The sequence below is a fragment of the Mus caroli genome, chromosome 10 (genome assembly GCF_900094665.2).
Source record: "Mus caroli chromosome 10, CAROLI_EIJ_v1.1, whole genome shotgun sequence".
NCBI classification, from domain to species: domain Eukaryota; kingdom Metazoa; phylum Chordata; class Mammalia; order Rodentia; family Muridae; genus Mus; species Mus caroli.
The window spans coordinates 120,816,743-120,838,776 of record NC_034579.1 but is presented as its reverse complement, the minus strand read 5'-3'; the positions used below and the strand labels follow the sequence as shown (position 1 = coordinate 120,838,776).

The 22,034-nt window shown below is 47.6% G+C and overlaps 1 protein-coding gene and 1 non-coding gene across 7 annotated transcripts in view; one reads left to right on the top strand and one right to left on the bottom strand.

Moving 5' to 3' along the window:
• Smarcc2 (SWI/SNF related, matrix associated, actin dependent regulator of chromatin subfamily c member 2) overlaps positions 1-19,083 on the bottom strand; it is a 31,975-nt gene extending 12,892 nt beyond the window's left edge. For 3 of the 6 annotated variants that reach the window (XM_021175249.2, XM_021175247.2, XM_021175250.1), the window contains exons 1-15: positions 18,882-19,083; positions 16,844-16,963; positions 15,263-15,348; positions 14,505-14,586; positions 14,319-14,411; positions 12,949-13,018; positions 12,662-12,731; positions 9,481-9,556; positions 9,212-9,343; positions 8,992-9,107; positions 8,550-8,674; positions 3,865-3,924; positions 3,707-3,744; positions 3,237-3,367; positions 2,978-3,049 (exon numbers count right to left, since the gene is read on the bottom strand). In XM_021175249.2, the coding sequence (XP_021030908.1) occupies positions 2,978-3,049; positions 3,237-3,367; positions 3,707-3,744; positions 3,865-3,924; positions 8,550-8,674; positions 8,992-9,107; positions 9,212-9,343; positions 9,481-9,556; positions 12,662-12,731; positions 12,949-13,018; positions 14,319-14,411; positions 14,505-14,586; positions 15,263-15,348; positions 16,844-16,963; positions 18,882-18,992 (1,382 nt within the window). In that variant the 5' untranslated portion in view covers positions 18,993-19,083. The remainder of the gene's footprint in view (positions 1-2,977; positions 3,050-3,236; positions 3,368-3,706; positions 3,745-3,864; positions 3,925-8,549; positions 8,675-8,991; positions 9,108-9,211; positions 9,344-9,480; positions 9,557-12,661; positions 12,732-12,948; positions 13,019-14,318; positions 14,412-14,504; positions 14,587-15,262; positions 15,349-16,843; positions 16,964-18,881) is intronic. The other 3 variants (XM_021175246.2, XM_029482216.1, XM_021175248.2) reach the window with 1 other exon arrangement.
• A 669-nt stretch (positions 19,084-19,752) lies between these two features.
• Positions 19,753-19,834, top strand: Trnas-cga. The gene has a single exon. It is a non-coding gene; the product is annotated as a tRNA-Ser (tRNA).
• Positions 19,835-22,034: the final 2,200 nt, after the last annotated feature.

Below are 22,034 nucleotides of genomic sequence, written 5' to 3'. Positions count from 1 at the left end.
GAAGGAGAAGGAGAAGGAGAAGGAAGGAAGGAAGGAAGGAAGGAAGGAAGGAAGGAAGAGGGAGGGAGGGAGGGAGGGAGGGAGGGAGGGAAGGGACATGGCTCAGTGGTAAAGAGCACTTGTTCTTACAGTCCCCAGCACCTGCATGGCAGCTCACAACCACCTCTAACTTCTGGCATAGGGGGATATGACATCCTCCTCTCACTTCTAAAGGTACCAGGTACATACATGGTGTACAGACACATACATGTAGAAAAACCATTAGTACACAGAAATAAAAGTAAAATATTTTTAAGTGTTAGTTATGTGTAGGGTATGTGCACTTGCATGTAGATGCCCATGAAGAGAAACTGTCAGATCCTCCTGGAGCTGAGGGCTAAGTAGTCACAACCCACTTAGGGCAGGTGCTGGGGAAGGAACTCAGGTCCTCTGTAACAGCAGCACAGACTCCTAACCATGGAGAGTCTCCTGCACACACACACACACCCCTGCCCTGGCTATCCTGGGACTCACTGAGCAGAGGCTGGCTTTGAACTTAACTACCTCGGCCTCCCCAGTGTTGGGATTAAAAGCATGCACCACATGCCTAGTTTGTTGTTTTGTTTTTCTTTTAGTCTTATTTGTTTTCTTGAGACAGTATTTTACTCTGTAGTTCAGGCTAATCTGGAACTTGCTTTATAATCCAGACCAGCTTACAATTTGTGATCTTGTCTCATCCTCTTTTCTTTTTTTCTTTTTTTTTTTAAAGGTTGATTTATTTATTATGTATGTGTTCTGCCTGCATGTGTGCCTGCAGGCCAGAAGAGGGCACCAGATTACATTATAGATAGTTATGACCACCATGTGGTTGCTGGGAGTTGAACTTAGGACCTTTGGAAGAGCAGCCAGTGCTCATAACCTCTGAGCTATCTCTCCAGCCTCTTGGCTCAGTCTTTTAAGTGCTGGGGTTACAGATGTAATTTATATTTTAAAGTTAGAAAGATCTAAATTCAAATGCCAGTCTTATCATGATGATTTCAAACTATTTGAAACTTAAAGTCCTTGTGTGTCAAATAGGATGTCTTTGGAAAACTAGCAATATCTGGTGGCACTGCAGTACCTGAAAAATGACAGCTGACAGGCTGAAGGGATGCAGATGCCAGCACCTGTGCTAGACCATGCACAATGGCTTGCAACTCCAACTCCAACAGATCCAACACCTTTTTCTGGCCTCTGTGGGCATGGCACTCACATGCACATACCCACATACATATAATAATTTTAAAAATAAAATGATTCTTAATATCTAAAAATTAATGAAATTATAAAGTATAAAATTTGAAAATATGTCCACACTACAGATCCAGATTCTGGTCTTACTACTCATTAGCTATTTGAACTTGCTCAAGTAACTTAAGTCAAATGCTCCCTCCTACCAGGATCCGGTTCTATAAACTAGAGATGACACTGTTTATTAGCCTCAATTAGACTAGTTAGCCAGTGCATGGTGGAGACAGTGTTAGGGACGACATGCTCTTCAGAAGTTACCACTCACTGTTCCTGACAGCACACCACACAGACAGAGTCCTATCGCCTGGTAATGCCTTTTCCTTCCTGTCATAAACCTGGCTCTCCAGAGGAAGAGACCCACACCAAGCTATGGAGAAATAAAGCTGAGCACAGATGATCCCAGAGGGAGGCTGAGCAGCGGGGAGAGAAACCCGGGCCAGCGCCCAGCCTCACTAACCCTGCCTTGTCATGTGCTCACTGTGGGGCACCCTAACCCCAGATTTCCACACACAACCCAAGCCCAGAAAACTGACTGAAAACAACTTTAAAGCAACTCCTTTTTGTTTGATACAGAGTCTTACTCTGCAGCCCAAGCTTGAACTCATCTCCCCTCAGCATTCCAGGGCTAGGACTACAAGCTGGCATACGCCAAGTATTGGCAAAGAGTCAGTGAGACGAATAAGAAGTCTGCTGAGGGTTCAAGGTGGGAGGATACTGGAAGAGTGTGTCCTACCCGACACATGAAGAATGCAGTTATCAGAGTCAATAAACACCGACTTAGAAGCCCTAAATCTGTAGCTTATTATTCTTTTTTAAGATCAGGTCTCACAATATAGCCCTGGCTGGCCTCCATCTGCCATGATGAAACTTAAGAGATCTGCCTGCCTCTGCCTTCCGGCCTGCACAACGGTACAAAGACAAGACTCTCGTGCACGTTAGGCAAGTGTTCTACTACAGAGGGAGCTATGCCTTCCAGCCCTAATCCTGGACATATGTGCTACTCTTTCATAATGCATGCTCCCATCTCATAATCCTCAGAGCCGGACCTCTTAGTTCCTTCTCTTTGACAAAGTCTAGCTAGGAAGCCCAGGGTGGCCCAGGGTGGCCTCGAATTTGAGTCTCACAGCAGCCTCCCAAGTGCTAGGACTATCCCCATGTGCTACCAGGCTTGATCTTATCTTGGTTTTTTGTTTTGTTTTGGTTTGGTTTTTGGTGTTCCAAGACAGAATTTCTCTTTGCAGCCCTGGGTCTCCTGGAACTACTAGCTCTGTAGACCAGACTGGTCTTGAACTCAAGAGCTCTGCCTGCCTCTGCCTCCCGAGTGCTGGGATTCAAGGTGTACACCACCACCTTATTTTGTTTTTCAATCTAATCTCATCATTTACATTTTAATTAAAGTTGTTTCATACACTGGGGGTACGTGAATTTCAGGTCACATAGCAATTATGGAGTGAAATTCTCTGCATGTTTTTTAACTGGAAGCAATGGGAATGGCGGGGCAGGTATTTGTTTCTTATAGAAAAGTATGCTCTACTCTACCATCCTCAGGTGACCCCCGAAGAACATGTTTAAAGGGTTAGGCTATAGCTGTCTAATGGTGTCTATCATGTCTTTGTAAGTATAACAGAGAGCCTGGTTGAAAGTTGCTAAGTCTGGAAGGGTGAGTGCAGAAAGGACCCCAAAAGAAAATCATAAGCGGAAATCTTACATCTCTGGAGTCTTAGACTTGTTCTTGCCGTTGAAGAACTCAGGAAGAGCCCTCCGTTCAATGGCATGGACGCTGCAAGATAAATCACAACGGGTTTAGAAGGCCCAGGGAAGGAGTAGGAGCCCAAGGGCAGAAGGCTTGAAAGGTGGGGTTGGCAAGCAGCTCTAAGCTGTGGAGGGGCAACAGGAGAGATAACCCATTGATTACAGGTTAATCATGGGGGGGGGGAAGGGGAAGGAGGAGGGAAGCAGGGCAGGACCTGTTGTAGTCAAACCAGGCGGCGTAGCTGGGGATGATGATGTGGTGGGTCTGCTCAGTCACATTGTCCTCGTGCAGGTCCGGGTTCTTCGTCTGCTCGCCTTTGTTGCCCGTGCTGTTCTCATCCTCGTCCTATGAATATGGAGGCTGCTGGACACTCAGCATTCCCCTCCCTGCCTAGCAGCCTTCAGCTTCTCTTACGCCCGGGAGCAGGGCACCAACAGGGGATAAGGGTAAGGATGAGCACTGTGGTCCCTGGGACGCTAGGCGCCTGGGGTCCGAGCAGCAGGCACAATTCATCTATGGCTGGGGGCAGGGGGGGGAAAGGGGGGGCAGGGAGGGGCGGGGGGAACGGGGGGGGGCGGGGGGGGCGGAGCCCGGGCAGAAGGAACACTGTGATCCCAGTCCCAGAGAGGTGGAGCCTCTCTAAGCTAATCACAGAGAGACAGAGCCTGTTTAAACTGGCTGCACCTTGCCCGTGGTCTCCATGCTTTCATCGTCCTGTTCATCTGCAAGGGAAAGAAGCTAAGCGTAAGCGGCAGAGCCTCTCCAGGAGCAGAGGGCTATGGGAAGGTGGGCTGAGCTCCCCCATGCCTCAGGCACTGCCTGCTTGGGGCTCCCTGGCTTACCCAGGTCAGTCATGGTGCCGCCTTTGACTGGGGCTGACTCGGAGTCCTTTTTAGTGTTGACTGCAAAGAGAAAAAGCATTAGACATGTTGGCCAAATCAAGCTCTCACGTCTCAGAAGCTAACAGTTTTGCATATGTTGCTTCCTCAGAACCCTTTGAAACTCGTTTTCTATTCTACTGCCTTACCCAGCATCTATGTGCGTGCACTCCTATGACTCTCCAGCCTCAGCATCCTGAGGGCTACTCCTGTATGACTGCTCTTTGTCTCCCTATATACTCTTTTTTTGTTTGTTTGTTTGTTTGTTTGTTTGTTTTGAGACAGGGTTTCTCTGTATAGCCCTGGCTGTCCTGGAACTCACTCTGTAGACCAGGCTAGCCTCGAACTTAGAAATCCGCCTGTCTCTGCCTCCCAAGTGCTGGGATTAAAGGCATGTGCCACCATCGCCCGGCTCTATACAATCTTTTGATGGACTGAGTTTGAGCTAGATCATGCTAGGTAAGTAGTTAGATATCATCCCTTGATATACTACTTGCAACTGAACCTAAGGCCTCATGCATGAATATGTCAGTGTTCTACCAGAGTTATAGTCCCAGCACCAAGGTTTTTCTGTTTTTTTTTTTTTTTTGAAGGGGGGGGGAGGAGCAGGGTCTCATGTATTCTAGGCCTCTAACTTGCAAAGAACGTCCCTAATTCTCTGCATCTGCTCCTGAGTGCTGAGGTGACAGGTGTGCACCACCACCAAGCTCAGTTCCCCAGCACTTTTTTCTTTTTCTTTCCTTAAACTTTTTACTTTGGCTTTGCCTTTTTCAAACAGCCTCAGGCTAGAGAGAAGGCTGAGAGGTTAAGAGCACCGACTGCTCTTCCAGAGGTCCTGAGTTTAATTCCCAGCAACCACATGGTGGCTCACAACCATCTGTAATTGTAGTCCCACAGAATCCAATGCCCTCTCCTGCTATGCAAATTGTACTGGCAGACAAACACCCGTCTACATGAACTATCTTTACTTTTTTATTTAGTATTTTTTAAAAGAAAGAGACACAGACTCCATCAGCTCGGGCTGGTTTTGAACTCATTATGTAGCTCAGGCTGGCCTGCACTCCTGACCCATCCCTCTGCCTGCCGAGTACTAGGACTACAGACATGACCCACACTTGGCTTTCCTTCCTTTTTACTCTGAGACTGTCCCCTTCAGTTATGCAAGTTGGCCTCAGGGGTCATTCTGCAGGCCAGGCTGATTCTGTACTCCTTACATCCTCCTGCCTCAGCCAGACAGGCCACTGAGATTATTACCTATGTTATGCCACCAAGCTGAGTTAAATGATGTGCTCTTAGCTAGTAACACTGTTGTTTTGTTTTTTTCCCAGACACAGTCTCACTATATAGCTCTGGCTGTCTTGGAACTCACTATGTAGACCAGGCTGGCCTTGAAATCACAGAGATTCACCTGCATCTGCTTCCTGGGTGCTGAGAGTAAAGGTATTTACCACCATTTCCAGTCAGATCTTAATTTTTGAAGACAGGGTCTCTGTATGAAACCTGGCTGTCCTGGAACTTGTGGCCAGGCTAGCCTCCAATTTACAGAGTTCTCCATGCCTCTGCCTTCTGAGTGCTAGGATTTAAAATCATGTGTCACTATGCCTAGCTTAAATATCTAAAAAAAGATTTTTAAAGACTGTCTGAAGGGCTGGGGATAGAGTGCAGGACTCCGTATTTGCTAAGCAGTGTTCACCATAAGCTGCACCCCAACCTAATCTTCAAAGCTGTAAAGCAGAGGAGCCTCTCCTGCCTTGGTTTCATACACAAATGCTCCGAGGAAATCACCTTCCCAACCCTTTGAAATACATTTCTTTTTTTTTTTTTTTTAAAGATTTATTTATTTATTTGTAAGTACACTATAGCTGTCTTCAGACACACCAGAAGAGGGCATCAGATCTCATTATGGGTGGTTGTGAGCCACCATGTGGTTGCTGGGATTTGAACTTCGGACCTTCGGAAAAGCAGTCAGGTGCTTTTACCCACTGAGCCATCTCACCAGCCCGAAATACATTTCTTGATATTTGAGGCTACTGGACAGGAGACAGACTACAAATCAGTATTGAAGTGCAGTCCCCTAGACTCCTCGTGCAGGACAGGCAGACTGAGTCTCTTTAGAGTTGTTCTCACTGCCTTTTACATTTTCCTCCTCTGTCTTTTTCTAAGTTGATGATTACATGTGTGCAGTGAGCATGTGTAAAGGTCCCCGGAGGCCAGAGGAGAGCATGGGAGCTGCTGGAGCTTTTTAATTTAGTGGCAGTCACCTGATGAGGGCTGGGGATTCAGGGCCTCTGCAGGAGCAGTATGCTCTTAACTGCTGAGACTTCTCAAGCCCCACATTTCTCTTTCAAAAATTTCAAATTTATTATGTGTGTTTATGTGAAGTTCAGAGGTCTACACTAGAGTTATCTTCTACCACTTTCCTATGTTGGTTCAGTTTCTCAGTGAATCTGGAGCTCACCGGTGCAGTTAGACTGGCTAGCCAGCAAGGCCCTGGCTTCCTCCTGCCTCCCCCTCAGTACTGGGATTACAGCACAAACTACCTTGCTCAGCTTTTTATAAGGTACTAAGGTCGACTCAGGTCCTCATCATGAGCCATCATTTTATTTTATTTATTTATTTGGAGACAGGGTCTCATGTATCCTAGACTAACCCAAAACTTGATATGTAGTGGAGGATAGCTTTCAAATAGCAGCTCCCCTGCTTCACAGTGCAGGATTACAGGGCTGCAGCGCACTGTCCTGGACTCAGGGCTTCATACACACTGGACAAAATCTCGACTAAGCAGCTGCCCAGTCCAGCTACTTTGCTTTGCAAGGATGGACAAGTAGATTGGTTGGTTTTGTGTGTCTGCATGTGTGTGTGCAAATACACAAGCCATGCTGCATGTGTGGAAGCCAGAGGGTAACTTTCAGAGTCAGTACTCTCCTTCCAGCTGGTTTTGAGGCAAGGTCTCCCTCTTGTTTCTGCTACTATGCTTCTCATGGACGCTTTGGGCCTGTTCACATCCCACTTAGCTGTGGGACTGTTAGGATTACAGGCACAAGCTCCTGAATTTTGCTATGGGTTCCAGGGTTCAAACTCAGGTCCTCAGGCTCGTGTGGCAAGTACGGTTATCCACCAAGCCGCCACATTCACCCTTAGTTACGTTTTCTTCATATTGATTTTTATTTATGTCTGTGAGAAGATATGATGGTGTGTGAGTGTGTGTGTGTGTGTGTGCAGGTGTCCACAGAGCCCAGGAGAGGACAGATCCAGATCCTCTGGGGCTGGAGGTACAGACAGTTAGGAGCCACCTACAGAGGTGCTAAAGACCAAACTTGGGTACTCTGGAAACAGCAAGCACTCTTAATTGCTCAGCCATCTCTTGAGTCTCCCAACACTGTTTTAAATTTTTTTTTTTAAATAAAGATTTTAACTGTTTCTTTTTTCTTTTTCTTTTTCTTTTTTTTTTTTTTGAGACAGGTTTCTCTGTGTAGCCCTGCTGTTCTGGAATTTACTATGTAGACCAGGCTGGTCTTGAACTCAGAGATCTGCCTGCCTCTGCCTCCCAAGTACTGAAATTAAAAAGGCATGTGCCCTGATAGATTTTTATCATTTAATTTTTTCTGAGTTATTTTTATGTGATTGTTTTGCCAGAATGTATGCTTGTGTACCATCTGTATGCAGGGCCTGCAGAAGCCAGAAGAGGGTGCTGGATCCAATGGTACTGGAATTAGACAGTTGTGAGCCACTGTTGTGGCCCTGGGAATCAAACCGGAGTCCTCTGAAAGAGCAGTAATTGCTCTTAACCACTGACCCAACAGCCCAGTCCCCACTCCTTTTCTTAATAACAATGTTTGCTTATGCTTTTAAAATGGCCCTAAAGTGAGTTTTTGGCAGTGTAATTTGCATCATTTGCCTTGAAATATATTTTACTGATGGGATGTATAATCCAACGCCCATCAGAGTAGAGCGGTGGCTCAGTCAGGAAAGCACTTTCTGCACAGCCCTGGAAGATCTGATCACTCCTCGGAACCTGGGTGAGATGCCAGGCACAGTGGCACAGACTTGTAACCGCAATGTCGGGGAAGCAGAGAGGAGATCCCCGAGGGTTCCTGTCAAGCCAGACTAGCCTGGCCTGCAAACCCCACGTCTCAGAACAGAAGGCAGAGGTTGGCGAGATGGTTCAGTGCACAGAGATACCAATGCCTGGAACCCACAAGGTGGAAGAAGAAACCAAGTCCCAGTCCTACAGGTTGTCAGTGACCTCCACATGTGCACTGTGGCAAGTTCACACACACACACACACACACACACGAGAGTAAATGTTAAAAACACAAGACAGAGGCTCCTGAACAATGATACTTGAAGTTGACCACTGGCCAACACATATAAATACATACAAGACAGGCTTTGGAGGGCTGAGGTGTGGTGCAGCTGCAGAGCATGGCTAGTACACAGGAGCTCCTAGGTCTGATTCTCAGCACAGGAAAACAGAGTTTGCACACAACTGCTATTAGTGGCAAAGCAGGTCCATGGGAGACATGGATATAGAGTAAGAGATAATTTCACTAACCAGCTATGCAGAGGAAGTGCTACCTCAGATCTGGAAAAACAGTCAGGGACGGGAGAGGGTGGGGGTTGGCCGGAGAGCTCAGCCTGGCCCATACCTGTTTTGGGGAGTGTCACCTCTTCCACGTTTGGGACTGGAGAGGGCTCATCCATGTCTTTTGTCAGGTCTTCTTGTTCCTCTTCTCTGTGGCCTCGCTTTGACTTGGTATAAGGTGTTGAGGGTCTGAGAAGGAAAAAGTAAAATTCTTGAAAGTTAGAGGAGTTTATAAGAAGGAAAGAGAGAAAGAGCGGTCCTGGCAGAGCTGGGTGGGATGGAAACTGGTACGTGCAGAGTAATGGGATAGTGCAGACGTTTTTCTGTTGGGTGACTAAGCTTTCTTTCAGTTTAATGATAACTAGGACTAAAACCATCAAGCAGGCACATGAAGGTTCCCTCACCCTCCTCTCAGACACCTGCCAGGGGCCAGTGACTTCAAAAAGCATTGTCTTTCCTTTGAGATGGCATCAGGACAGCGAGTGTGGGCACAGGAGGTAGCTTACCCTTTCTTAGCGTTTTTCTTCTTAGCCTCTGGGGTGGGTGAAGGAGAGGGAGAACGCTTCCTCTTCTTATAGTTGCCCCCCTTCTTGTCTCGTCTGTCTGAATCTGGGCTGTTTACCTGCACAACAGGAAGTGGGATGAGCAGCAGTTCACCCTCCAGTTCCCAGCAAGGCTTGCCTCAGGTGTAAGCTAAGAGCTCTGACAGGGAGGAGCAGAGCTCACCTCATCCGTCAGCGTCTTGGCTGAGATCTTCTTCCTGCGGGAGACTGGGCTTTTGTCGTCACTGACTTCGTAGTCTTCCTCATTCATCCACTCGTTGAATGTGTCGGTGTCAAGGATCCACTTTGCATGGACCTGAAGCTCACACAGGGCAGTCCATGTCAGGGTTACCAGAAGCCACGGCTCTGTCTAGAAACTCTTACACAGAGTCCCAGCTCCTCTGACAGAGAAGGCTGGTCCTGAGTGGGATGGAGGGGACCAGGAGAGCTCACCTTCCTCGGTTTCTCAGGAGTGGGAGCGTCCTCCACAGATGCTTCGATTTCACTAGCTGGGATCCACGTGTCGTAGCTGCCAGAAGAGATTCAGTGTGAGATGGAGGCGGAGATGGACTGCCGGGAGCAAAGCGCAGCCTAAGGCCGGCCTGGTCAGTGTAGCAGGAGCTTGTACCATAATAAAAATGTAAAGGAGGGCTAGAGGTGGCTCAGTGGTAGAGTACTTGGTGAGCACAGACAGGCTCTTCGACCCATGAAACTATTAAAAAAAACTCGAAAGCCAGGCGTGGTGATGTAAGCCTGGGATCCCAGTACTCAGGAGGGTCTTGTGTCCAACTCAGTATGAACAGCAGAGTGAGACCATCTCAAAAACCAAAAGCAAACCAGTCAACCAAGAAATAAAACACAGCACAAAAAGTTTCCCAAAAAGTATGAAGACCATCTAACATTGGTGACTATAGGAAACTGAGGCAGGATTCCCTTGAGTCTAAAGTAAGACCTGGGCATCAGGGTAAGCTATAACCAACCATTCCTTCAAATGTAATTACAACTATATTACATTTGTATTTGTTTTGTTTTGCTCCCTGAAAGAGAGGTTACACTATGTCTCCCAGAAGAGCTTAGAAGTCCTAGGCTCCTGTCTCTACCTTCTGGGGAGCTGTAGCTGTCTGTAGATGCTAACTTCCCTTTCTCACTTAAATTTCCCTATAAACTAATTGTATTCTGCCACTTTAAAGGCTGTATAATAGCCCAGGGTAATTATATACATTTGTGGAAACATTTCCTACTACTATACTGTTTTAACTTTTGTTCTAAGATACAACTTCACATAGCTTAGGCTGGCCCTAAGCTTCCAAGGAAACTGAAAATGACTTTGATTTCCTGATCTTCTTTGATTCCTAAAGTGTTGAGAGTGCAGATGTGTTATACCATGCTTGCCTTTGTTTTACATTTAATTATCAAAACATATGAACATGACCCAAAGGGATGACTCGGCAGAAAGTGCTTGCCACACAAGCCTGGTGACCGGAGCTACATCTCTGGAGCTACATCTCTGGGACCCAACCTGGAAGGAAAGAATAGGATCCCAATCCTGAATACACACACACACACACACACACACACACACAGTAAGAAAAAGAAGGTCAGGCGTGAGAGAGCAATCCTCTAATCGCAGCACTCAGGAGGGAGAAGCTGGTGCATCTATGTGAGATCTTGTCTTAAGTATTTATGTATGTATGTATGTATGTATGTATGATAAAACGGAACATAAAATTGAACTGGGGAATGACCAGTCAGTAAGTATAACCTATATAAAAATATAACCTAGAACCTATATAAAAATGCTGGGCACGGAGCTGAAGAGATGGCTCAGCAGTTAAGAGCAATTGTTGCTAGGAGGAGCATAAGTATGAACTAACCAGTACCCCCAGAGCTCCCTGGAACTAAACCACAAACCAAAGAAGGGAAGGACTCATGGCTCTAGCTGCATAAGTAGCAGAGGATGGCCTAGTCCGTCATCAATGGGAGGAAAGGCCCTTGGTCCTGTGAAGGTTCTATGCCCCAGTATAGGGGAACACCAGGGTCAGGAAGTGGGAGTGGGCCGGTTGGTGAGCATGGGGAGTGGGGAGGGGATAGGGGGTTTTCGGAGGAGAAACTAGGAAAGGGGCTAATATTTGAAATGTAAATAAAGAAAATATCTAATTTAAAAAAAAGAGAAAAGAAAAAAAAATTTTTAAAAGGGTGGGGGGAGAGCAATTGTTGCTCTGGCAGAGAACCTGGGATCAGTTCCCAGCACCTACATCATGACTGAAAACTACCTATAACTCTAGTTCAAGATAATCTGTAGGTGTTCTCTTCTGACCTCTGCAGACACCAGGCATTCATGTGACACACATACATAAATGTGGGCACTCACACACATACAATTAAACAAATAAACAAACAAACAATGTTGGTGCTGGCCGCTCCAGTGCTTCAAAGGTACAGAGGATCCCCAAGTCTCTCTGGCCATGTTACGTAGCTTAATTGGTGAGTACCAGGCTAATGAGAGACCCTATCTTAAAGAAAGTGGGCAGTGTTCCTAAGGATGAACTTGAGGTTATCCTCTTGTCCCTGTGCATGCTCACCCATGCACACAAAAAGACACACATTAAAAAAAAAAAAAAAATTAGCCGGGCGTGGTGGCGCACGCCATTAATCCCAGCACTCGGGAGGCAGAGGCAGGCGGATTTCTGAGTTCAAGGCCAGCCTGGTCTACAAAGTGAGTTCCAGGACAGCCAGGGCTACACAGAGAAACCCTGTCTCGAAAAAACCAAAAAAAAAAAAAAAAAATTAGAGCCAGATGGTGGTGGTGGCCTATGCCTTTAATCCCAGCACTCAGGAGGCAGAGGTAGGTAGATCTCTGAGTTTGAAGCCAGTCTGGTCTGCATGGATGGTGAATTCCAGGTTGGTTGAAATTACATAGTGAGATCCTGTCTTGATGGTGGTACACATCTTTATCCAGATCTTGGAGAACAGAGGCACGTGGATCTCTGTGAGTTCCAAGACAGCCAGGGCTGTTACATAGAAAAACCCTATCTTGAAAAACTAACAAAAAAGAGCAAACACTGGGAATTGGGTGCTAGGCATGGTGGCTCTCCTCAGCAATCCAAGCACTGAGGAGGCAAAGGTAGACGTTCTAGATGAGTTTGGCTCTAAAATTTGGTCTCACAACAAACAGACAAACAAACAAACAAAACACCAAGAAGCATTGGCTAGAGAGATGGCTCAGTATTTAAAGCAATTACTGTTCTTGTAGAGGGCCCAGGTTTGGTCCCCAGCACCCACATGGTTCATAACAATCTATATCTCTAGTTTCAGGTGTACAGACATACAAGCACACAAAACAACCGTACACATAAACTAAAAATTAAAGCTAAAAAGACAAAAGTGAACAAACACACACACATAAAGCCAGTGGGTGGCTCACGCCTTTAATCCCAGCTCTCTGGAGGTTCAGGTACAAGGACTACTTCAAGTCCGAGGCCAGCACGATCTACATAGCAAGTTCTTTACCAGCCTGGATTACATGGCAAAATTCTGTATCCCAAAAAAACCCAAGTAAGTAAATAAACAATTGGCTCAGGCCTCCTTGCTCTGCCACACGGACCTGTGTCTATTCTTGAGAACCCGTCCTCACCTGTCAGGATAGTAGCCCCAGTGCAGAAGAACTTGTTTATCCCTCTTCATGACTGGCCGTACCCATTCCTCTGAGGATAGAAGAGAGAGATACGCTGAAGGGAAAAATGACTGGACACAGGCTCTAACTAAGCATTCTGCTGATGTGCAGGAGACTCAGTAACAGGAATTTAGGATTTCAAGGCTCATAACCATAGGTGTTGTATCAGGATGTAAGTAGTAAGTAGTCCTCTATGCAACAGAAAGCCCAAGTTATCACAGCAGAGGCCACAAAAACCCACGTCTCACCTTCTTCTAGGTTCCCTGGGACAGGATACACAACATGGGAGGCATTGCTCTTATCCTCAGAGATGGTTCCCTGGAAGCACAAGGAAAAGTGGTAAATCTACTTCCTTTTGAAGTATTCTCTAGTAGCCTTTAATCTCAGCACTCAGGAGGCAGAGGCAGGCAGGTTTCTGAGTTTGAGGCCACCCCGGTCTACAGAGTGAGTTCCAGGACAGCCAGGCCTACACAGAGAAACCCTGTCTCAAAAAAAAAAAAGAAAGAAAGAAAGAAAGAAAGAAAGAAAGAAAGAAAGAAAGAAAGAAAGAAANGAAAGAAAGAAAGAAAGAAAGAAAGAAAGAAAGAAAGAAAGAAAGAAAAATAAATAAATAAAAACAACTAAAATGTAACCACAGATCTGCCTTTCAAATCACATCTTTCCTGAAGTGGTATTAAAATTAGTTTGTATTTTCTTGCAACACCACCTAAGTGGCAAAGAAGCACAGTCTTAATGATGTGTTAGCACTGGAGAAGAGCTGAAGACTAACCCTCGGCACAGATGTGTGTGTAGTGTACTCGGCACAGATGTGTGTGTAGTGTACTGTCTGTGGGCATGCACAAGCTACAGGCCAACCACAAGTGTCCTTTATTACTCTCTACCAGTCACCTACTTCAGAAGTGTGACAGTGAACCGGGGGCTTGTCTTTTCAGCTAGGCTGGCTGGCTAATGAAGCCCCAGGATCTACCTGCTCCTCCCTCCTGGCTGGCACTTATAGGCATAAGCCATAACACCCACATTTCCCCTGCGTTCTGGGGATCCAGACTCTGGTCTTCATGCTTGCACAACAAAAACTTACTTTACCCATGGACCCATCAGACCTATAGGAAATTCAAAGTGGGCTATGAGTGCCTTTTCCATAAGATCTGCTTATTTATCCAAAGGGCAGAGATTTATTGAGGCTGTTTTAACAGTATCACTCGATACTCCAGGCAGACCTGAACATACTATGTAGCCGCCGAGGGAACTTTGAACTCTTGATCCTTCTGTTTCTACTTCCCAAGTGCGAGGTACACCACTCCAGCTGATTCCCAGGTTGGATTTTTCTGAAATCAGCTATCTCTAGTTCAATGGAAGGCGTTCTCTATCACCCAGGTCAAAGCAGGGTGAAGGAGCAACCCTTGATAAACCCATCAAACCTATGGAGCAAACAGGACAAGCGCTGCCCAAAGACTCAACTCTCGCTCTAACCACACAGGCCACAGCGCAGGAGAAAATACGGTACTACAAGCTGCTTCCCAACAGAAACACTATCAGTCACGAGAAACCGTGCTAACGTTGTGTAAACCAGTCACCTACTTCAGAAACCTCGGAGTTACTCACCCTGCCTCCCACTCACCTGGTGTCTCTTAACAATGTCTTTTAATTTCCCTAGCAGTTTGGGCTCAATTTCTGGGCAGAGGAAAATGTTAGGTCGTGACAGGCAATTATTCTGTGAAGAGGAGACATAGGCAAGATGAGGAAGAGCTATTTTGTACTCTTAATGAAGGGAGGGAAATGGATGGGGGATATGCTTGTATATTACCTGTACCAAGGACTTCTCAATGGTCATGAACATTTCCACATTGCGGTCCATGCGTGACGGATTCTGGAAATCGTAACGCCGCCTTGTAAAAAGGACGATAATATAGTAAGTTTATATGTGGGGGAAAAGGTGAGGGTACAGGGCCTTTCTATTTCCTTATTTTTTCTTCTTCTTCTTCTTTTTTTTTTTAAGTTTATGTTTTTATTTTATATGCATGGGTCTTTTGCCTGCTTGTATGTTTGTGTGCCATGTGTGTGCAGTGTGCCTGTAGAGGCCAGAAAAGGTCATGGGATGCCCTGGGAGTGGGATCACAGAGGTTGTGGGCAGCCATGTGGCTGCTGGGAATGGGACTGAGTTCTCTGGAAGAGCAGCAGGGTTCTTAGCCACTGAGCTGTCTCTCTAGCCCCAAAGGTATATAGCTTCCTAATGGGAAATTAGGAGGTATTCTTGTAACAAATTTCACTCAAATCACAGGGAACCCAGGTGTTCTGGTCTCAAATACATGAGTCACTCCACGCTTAGTCCAAAAGGACAAAGCTTGAGGTGACAACCTAAGAATCCGCGTTCTGGAAGGACTCATTCCCAATTCATTCATGTCTGGAGACTATGTTGGCCATGACATCTTCTTCTGATCTATAATTTAGATCTATAATCAGAATTTCTACATGTGTTCTTTCACTTCAGAGGGACCCCAGGAAATAAGAGAAAGTTCTCTCTTAACTAAATATGAAAGGCAGAGAGAGAAGAGGCATTCTCACCATCCCTGGTCACTCTTGAATTTGTAGGCAGCTGCAAGAATATGGCAGAGGGATCCTCCTGCTTTGAAATCTAGGAAACATTTGATCTACAAAATTGAGACAGGGAAGAAGTATGTGAAAGTTACATTGTACATACACACACACACATACAAAGACTATAAAGGCAAGTTTATGCAAATCTAAGTTCCAGTGCCTCTTTTTAAGGAATTATATTTACTTACCTATTTATTTAGAATTTCTATCTCTCTGTATGTGTGTGTGTATGTGTTCTATGAATGTCATGTGTGAGTATGTATATGTATGTGTGTATGTATATGTATGTATGTATGTTATATGTATGGATATGTATGTGTATATGTAATATATATGTTATGTGTGTGTATGTATGTATGTATGTGTTCTATGTATGTCATGTGTGAGTATGTATATGTATGTGTGTATGTATATGTGTGTATGTATGTTATATGTATGGATATGTATGTGTGTGTGTATGTAATATATATGTTATGTGTGTGTGTGTACACTAATGGACATCACAGGCTGTCAGTTCTCTCCTTCCACCCATGTGAGTAGTTCTAGGTACTTTATCCACTGGGCCACCCCTTCCTTTGTGATACTGAAGACAGAATTCAGGGCCTCTCACAGTTTAGACAAGTGCTCTGCTAGGACTATACCTCCAGGACCCCTTTTCTTAAAGTTGTTGTTAAGTTTCCTAGGCTGGCTTGAATCAGTAATCTTCCTGAACCAGGCTTCTAAGTAGTGGACACTCCAGGTGTATAGCACCATATCGGACCTAAAACCTCACATTTTTTTTTTAACTTTTTAGGGTTTCTTTCTTTTATTGTTCTTGTTGTTTTTCGAGACAGGGTTTCTCTGTATATCCCTGGCTGTCCTGGAACTCACTTTGTAGACTAGGCTGGCCTCGAACTCAGAAATCTGCCTGCCTCTGCCTCCCGAGTGCTGGGATTAAAGGCGTGCACCACCACACCCGGTTTAGGATTTATTTCTTCTGCATGTGTGAGTGCTTTTCCTGCATGCCCATGATGCTCAGAAGGCATGAGATGCCCTGGAACGGAAGCTAGGGATGTTTGTAAGCTGCTATGTGGGTACTAGGAATTGAACCCAGGTCCTCTGCGAGTGCTCTTAACCACTGAGCTATGTCTTCAGCCCCCAAGAACAACCATGAAAGAGAAAGAGAGAGACACTGCAGGACTAAACCTGACATTCTCAGATTACTACGGGTTGTGAAGTTTTTCTAAAATAACAGGAATAATCAACTCGGGGCTAGGTCAAGCTGTAATGCTCTGACTATTGATGGAGCAGGGGAAAAAAAAAAAAACTCCCAAAAATTTGAAATTTGAAAAAGGTGAGTTTTGGTTTTCTTTTTCGACATAGTACTACACACACTGTCTTTGAATTGCTATATAGATCAGTCTGGCCTCCAACTTTTGATTCGCCAGCCTCAATCTCCCTAATTCTGGATTACAGGCATGTAGAAAAAAAAAATTTTTTTTAAAGAGCAAAACAAACGAAAAACCTCTTCCCAGTTCGGAGGATTTGTCCCCCTCCCCTTGAACTCACCGGCAGTTTAGTAAGCGGTGCGTTGCTGACATGTTTGCCAAAAACCTCTTCCTGAAACTGGAGCAACTGCACCACCAGGCTGGACAGAGACTTGTTGGTTGGCGGTTCTGCTTGTATGTACTGGCGAAGGAGGGAAGGGAAGAAAAACAGAGTCCAGATAAATTCTCTACCACCACCCACATCTCTCCGTGAGTTCCTGGAAGCACCTGGAACAGACAGAATTGCGCCTTCCCCTCCACAGGTCTAGTTTATATAGAGAGGGCTTCAGGAGTGACTGGACTCTATTGCCACCAGCCCAGGTGATCAGGACTGAGGACTGGCAGCGAGTGATGCTTTATATTCTTCCTTGGCTGTACCCTGACGTTGGAATGGCAGGACGCCGCTATCTCGGCAACTCATCTCCAACCAACTGTAAAAATTCTGAAGGTTGATGGAGCTCAAGGGAAACAAAAACCCCTTTGAGTCTCTAAGTGATACAACAATGTATTTCTTGGGGGAACATGATAAAAGACTAGGCTTCCGTCCATAATGGTGTGTTAAGAGAGCAAGGGAGTGAGGCAGGACACGCTCACTTAAAAACTAAGTCCTGCACATTTTGCTTCTACTGAAGCCAGGCATGGTTGGCATTGTAGGGTCTCCTCTCTAGCAAGGATCTCAGACCACCCACCCAGCTTGATAAATAAGTAGCAAGACAACCGCAGGAATCAGTGACCTCAAACACTTCCGTACCATACCGTGCTACCTGGAATCCTACCTTTCTGTTCTGTTCACTGAGCCAGGAAGCTACTTTCTCTTTACCTTTTGACCCTTATTTCCTCTACCCTAATTAGAGTCAGCACCTCTCGGTGGGAGGTGTAAAGAGATCCGCGCGAAGGGAGAAGTAAATGACAAAGAGTTAAGCCCTTGAAAGCTGAAGCAGGTCACAGCTGTCAAAGCCCTCGGGGCTTCACACCAAGACCCTAGACCGATCTCCCTTTAAAAGGTCAAAGGCAGAGACTGAGAACCAGAGCTTCACGCTGAGGGTACACACAAGTCACAGACCCAACAGCTGTTTGTCAAGAGTCTGACACCCAACAGAGAGACCCCAAATGGTTTCAGGGCTAAACTCAAACCAGGATTAGTGGAGCTTTCTGAAGCAGTCCACTGTATTCTGACAGGCTGGCTGCAAGGCTGGAGTAGCAAGAGTTGGGGGCTGTAAAACAAAGCTAGGGAAAAGACCTTAGCCGGGGTTGGTGAGGAAGCAGGCCATATCGAAGACAAAAAAGAAAAACGGGAAAAAAGCCCAGACACCATGAAGACACAAGAATAAAAACTGGTTTAAATAAATAAATAAAAAAGACAGGTAGGGCTTCTTGAACCCTTTTGTTCCCCATCCTTATTTCCAGTTACGGGGTGGGGGTGGGGACTAGCGATATGAAGCTTATCCTAGCCTCTGGACCTCAAACCCAAAGCAATGCCAGGCTGGCTGGCTTGCAGAGGACTTCATTATGAAAGGAGGGTTGGAGGGGCTGCTGCCCTAGACTGCCATGCCCTGTCCCCTGAGAGGTTTGCAGCCCTTTAGAAGGAGGCTAGGGTAACCCTGGGAGACAGGTGATTTCCCCAGGTAGAGACGCTTTTCAACGGCCTGCTCCGCACCCGTCTACCCTCCTGCTCTGCCATCTGTCTCCGGACGTACACAAAGCACCACCGGGGAGGCCTGGGCCGTTCCGGCGTCTGGCTCGGCGCGGGGCTCCGGCGGGGACCCCGCGGCTCGCACACCGGAGGGGAGGAGGCGCGCGGCGGCACCGGTCAGCCTGGAGGGCGAGGGCTGCCGGTCCCGGGCCGCCGCCCCGAGCCGCCTCCGCCACCGCCGCTGCGCTGCACCGGGGCAGAGGGCACTGTGGGGGAGGGGTGGGGGAGGGGCGCGGGCGGGCGGGCGGGAGGCGCGGGGAGGCCTCGGGGAGGGGCGCGGCGGCGGCCGCAGGGTGGGCCGGCCCCGGGAGCGACGGCCAGGGGCCCTTTGTCCTGGCCGGGCCCCCGCGCAGCGCTGCCCGCGTACCTTCTTGTAGTTCTTGCCGAGCCAGAGCCGCACGTTGTCGAACTGGGTCACGGTGTCCGCGGCCTCGTAGTACTTCACGTTGGGGCCGCCGTCCTTCTTCCGCACCGCCATCTTCTCGGGCTCGGGCCCCGCCGCCGCCCGCCCCGCTCAGCTCAGCTCCCGCCTCCTCCTCCGCCCGCCTCCCGCCGCCTCCCGCCGCCACGACCGTCGCCTCCCGCCGCCTGGGCCCCGGCCAGCGGAGCGCCCCCTGCCGGCGGCCCGGCACGGCGGTGGCGGGCGAGCCCGAGCGCGCTCGGCGGACACCCCAGCAGCAGCGGCGGCGGGAGGCGGGCGAGCCCGAGCGCGCTCGGCGGGCTCCTCCGCAGCGGCAGCCCGGCTGCTTCCCCGGGTCTCGCAGGATGCGGCTGTGGGACAGCGGAGCCCTCCCCGACTTGGTCTCTTACTGTTCCACTCCACGGGGAAGCCGGGAGCCCCGGGTCTGCAGGAGCTCCGCCCCGTAACCCCCAGTGGCCCCCGGCACGCACGTTCCCGTGGAACTCTTTCGCTCCAATAAGTTCCTTCCAACCATTCCTGTTTCAACCCACGAGTGTCCCTGACGCTCCGCGCCCCGGTGCACCCAGCACCCCTGGTGCTACCCGGGGGGTCAGGTGAGGGGTCTCCTCCCTCTGATCTTCCGGTCTCGCCTCCGCTTTAGGAGTCAGCTGGCGAGCCCTGATTCTCCGACCCAGCTTCAAGCGTTGTGGCGCGAAGGTGCGAGGGAGGGAGCGGCTCTGGGTACTAGCCTCGGGCCGCGACCCTGCACCAGTTCGCTCGCACCCAGTCACCCATGCGGACCCTTTCTGTAAGCGCGCGGCCAGCCATAGTTTTGGGAGTCACGGTGGCCGAGTGGTTAAGGCGTTGGACTCGAAATCCAATGGGGTTTCCCCGCACAGGTTCGAATCCTGTTCGTGACGGCAGTTTTTCGTAATTTTTTTTTCACCCTCCTATTAACCAGTAGTTGAGTGGTTGAATTCGGAAGTGAAAAGGCAGCAGTACTCCTTTAGGTTAGACCAGGGTGACATACAAACCAAATTGGGCATCGCTGTATTCTATTCGCTGTTAGGATACCAGGCACTTTGAGATATTTTTTGAGAATTCTGTAACATTTCATAACAATGAAGAGTAGTCGTTTTGTTTGGGAAATCTAGTCAAACCTAGGATTTCTAAACAGGGCATCTTTGGAGTTTGTGACCAAAAGTGGAGCCTTTGAAGTCTGGTGACTGGAGACACAGAAACAAGCGTTTTCTCATTTGGATTTTTCTTTTTAATTTAGACAGGGCCTCATGTACGCAGGCTGCCCTTGAACTTGCCTTGCAGCCAAGAATGACTTTGAATTTCTGATCCTCCTGCCTCTACCTCTCAAGTACTAGAGTTACAGGTGTGCCTGAGCATGCCAGGATCCTTTGCGGCTCGGGACTGAATCCAGGGGTTCAATTTGTTCGCTAGGTAAGCATTCTGTTATGCTACATTCCCTAGCCCTCATTTGAGTTTTCCTGAGATTAACCTCAGGGATCACGGGCCTAGAAGGAGGCCTATGTTGAGGATTTGTTGGGCACCAGAAGCTGGTTAAAATCTGTGTATATTAACCAAGCTAGGGAATTCCTTTCTCAGGCTCTCTCACGTTACCCAGTTCTTTTTATATTTCATTTCATAGCAAAACCTTCTCCTGGAAAGGATCTCTGAGAATTCATGGAGCACCTGGTTTTGGTTTTTGGTTTGTTTTGGGGCTTTGTTTTTTGTTTTGGTTGGCTGGTTTTTTGTTTGTTTGTTTGTTTTTTGGTTTTTCGAGACAGGGTTTCTCTGTGTAGTACTGGCTGTCCTGGAACTCACTCTGTAGACCAGGCTGGCCTCGAACTCAGAAATCCACCTGCCTCTGCCTCCCGAGTGCTGGGATTAAAGGCGTGCNCCACCACGCCTGGCTTTGTTTTGTTTTTTAAGACAGGGTTTTTCTGTATAGCTCTGGCCATCCTGGAACTCAGAAATCTGCCGGCCTCTGCCTCCCAAGTGCTGGGATTAAAGGCGTTGCACCACCACCATCCGGCTCTGTTTTTGGTTTTTGTTTTTGTTTATTTTTACCTTATTTCCCACCTTCATATGACTGCTTATGGCTTCCTGAGAGTCCTTCCTACCCTCTGTGCAGCCACCATCACTAAGGAATCCTATGCATTCCCCAAGCTATTCCTCTTTAAGGTGCTTGATCACTGTCACGCCAGCTGGAACCTGTCACCCTTCCATGACCATTCAGTGAGTTTCCTGCAAGGAGTCCTCTCGTTTGTCTGCTGTCTTAGTTAGGATTGCACTGCTGTGAACATCCACCGTGACCAAGGCAACTCTTAGAAGGACAGCATTTAATTAGGGCTGGCTTACAGGTTCAGAGGTTCATTCCATTATCATCAAGGTGGGAACATGGCAGCATCTGGGCAGGCCTGGTGCAGGAGGAGCTGAGAGTTCTACATCTTCATCTGAGGACTGCTAGCAGAATACTGGCTTCCAAGCAGCTAGAATGAGGGTCTTAAAGCCCACACCCACAGTGACATACTTCCTCCAACAGGGCCACACCTTCTAATCCTGCCAATTCCTGGGTAGAGTATACACAAACCATCACATCTCCTTTCTGAGACAGTTTCACTGTAGCCCAGGGTGGCCTGCTCAGCTCATGGCAATCCCTCTGTCTCTGTCCCCGAGTGCTGAGATTACATGGATGGGCCACCACACCCACTTTGCAAGGAATCTCTTCCTCCATTAAAAAAAAAAAAAGTTCTATCCATTCTGCCTTCTGCCTTCTAAATATGTTTTAAAACATACCATGATTTAAAGGGGATGAGTGTGTAGTGGACCTACCACTTGTCAGAGAGAGCCTTTTTTGTTTTGGTTTTGTTTTCGAGACAGGGTTTCTCTGTATAGCCCTGGCTGTCCTGGAACTCACTTTGGAGACCAGGCTGGTCTCGAACTCAGAAATTCTCTGCCTCCCGAGTGCTGGGATTAAAGGCGTGCGCCACCATGCCCGGCCAGAGAGAGCTTTTATCTGAAAAGCTGCAGTAGGCTTGGTCAGGTGGTACCTGTCTTTAATGCCACACTCAGGAGATGGAGGCAGGTGAATCTCTGGGATTTCAA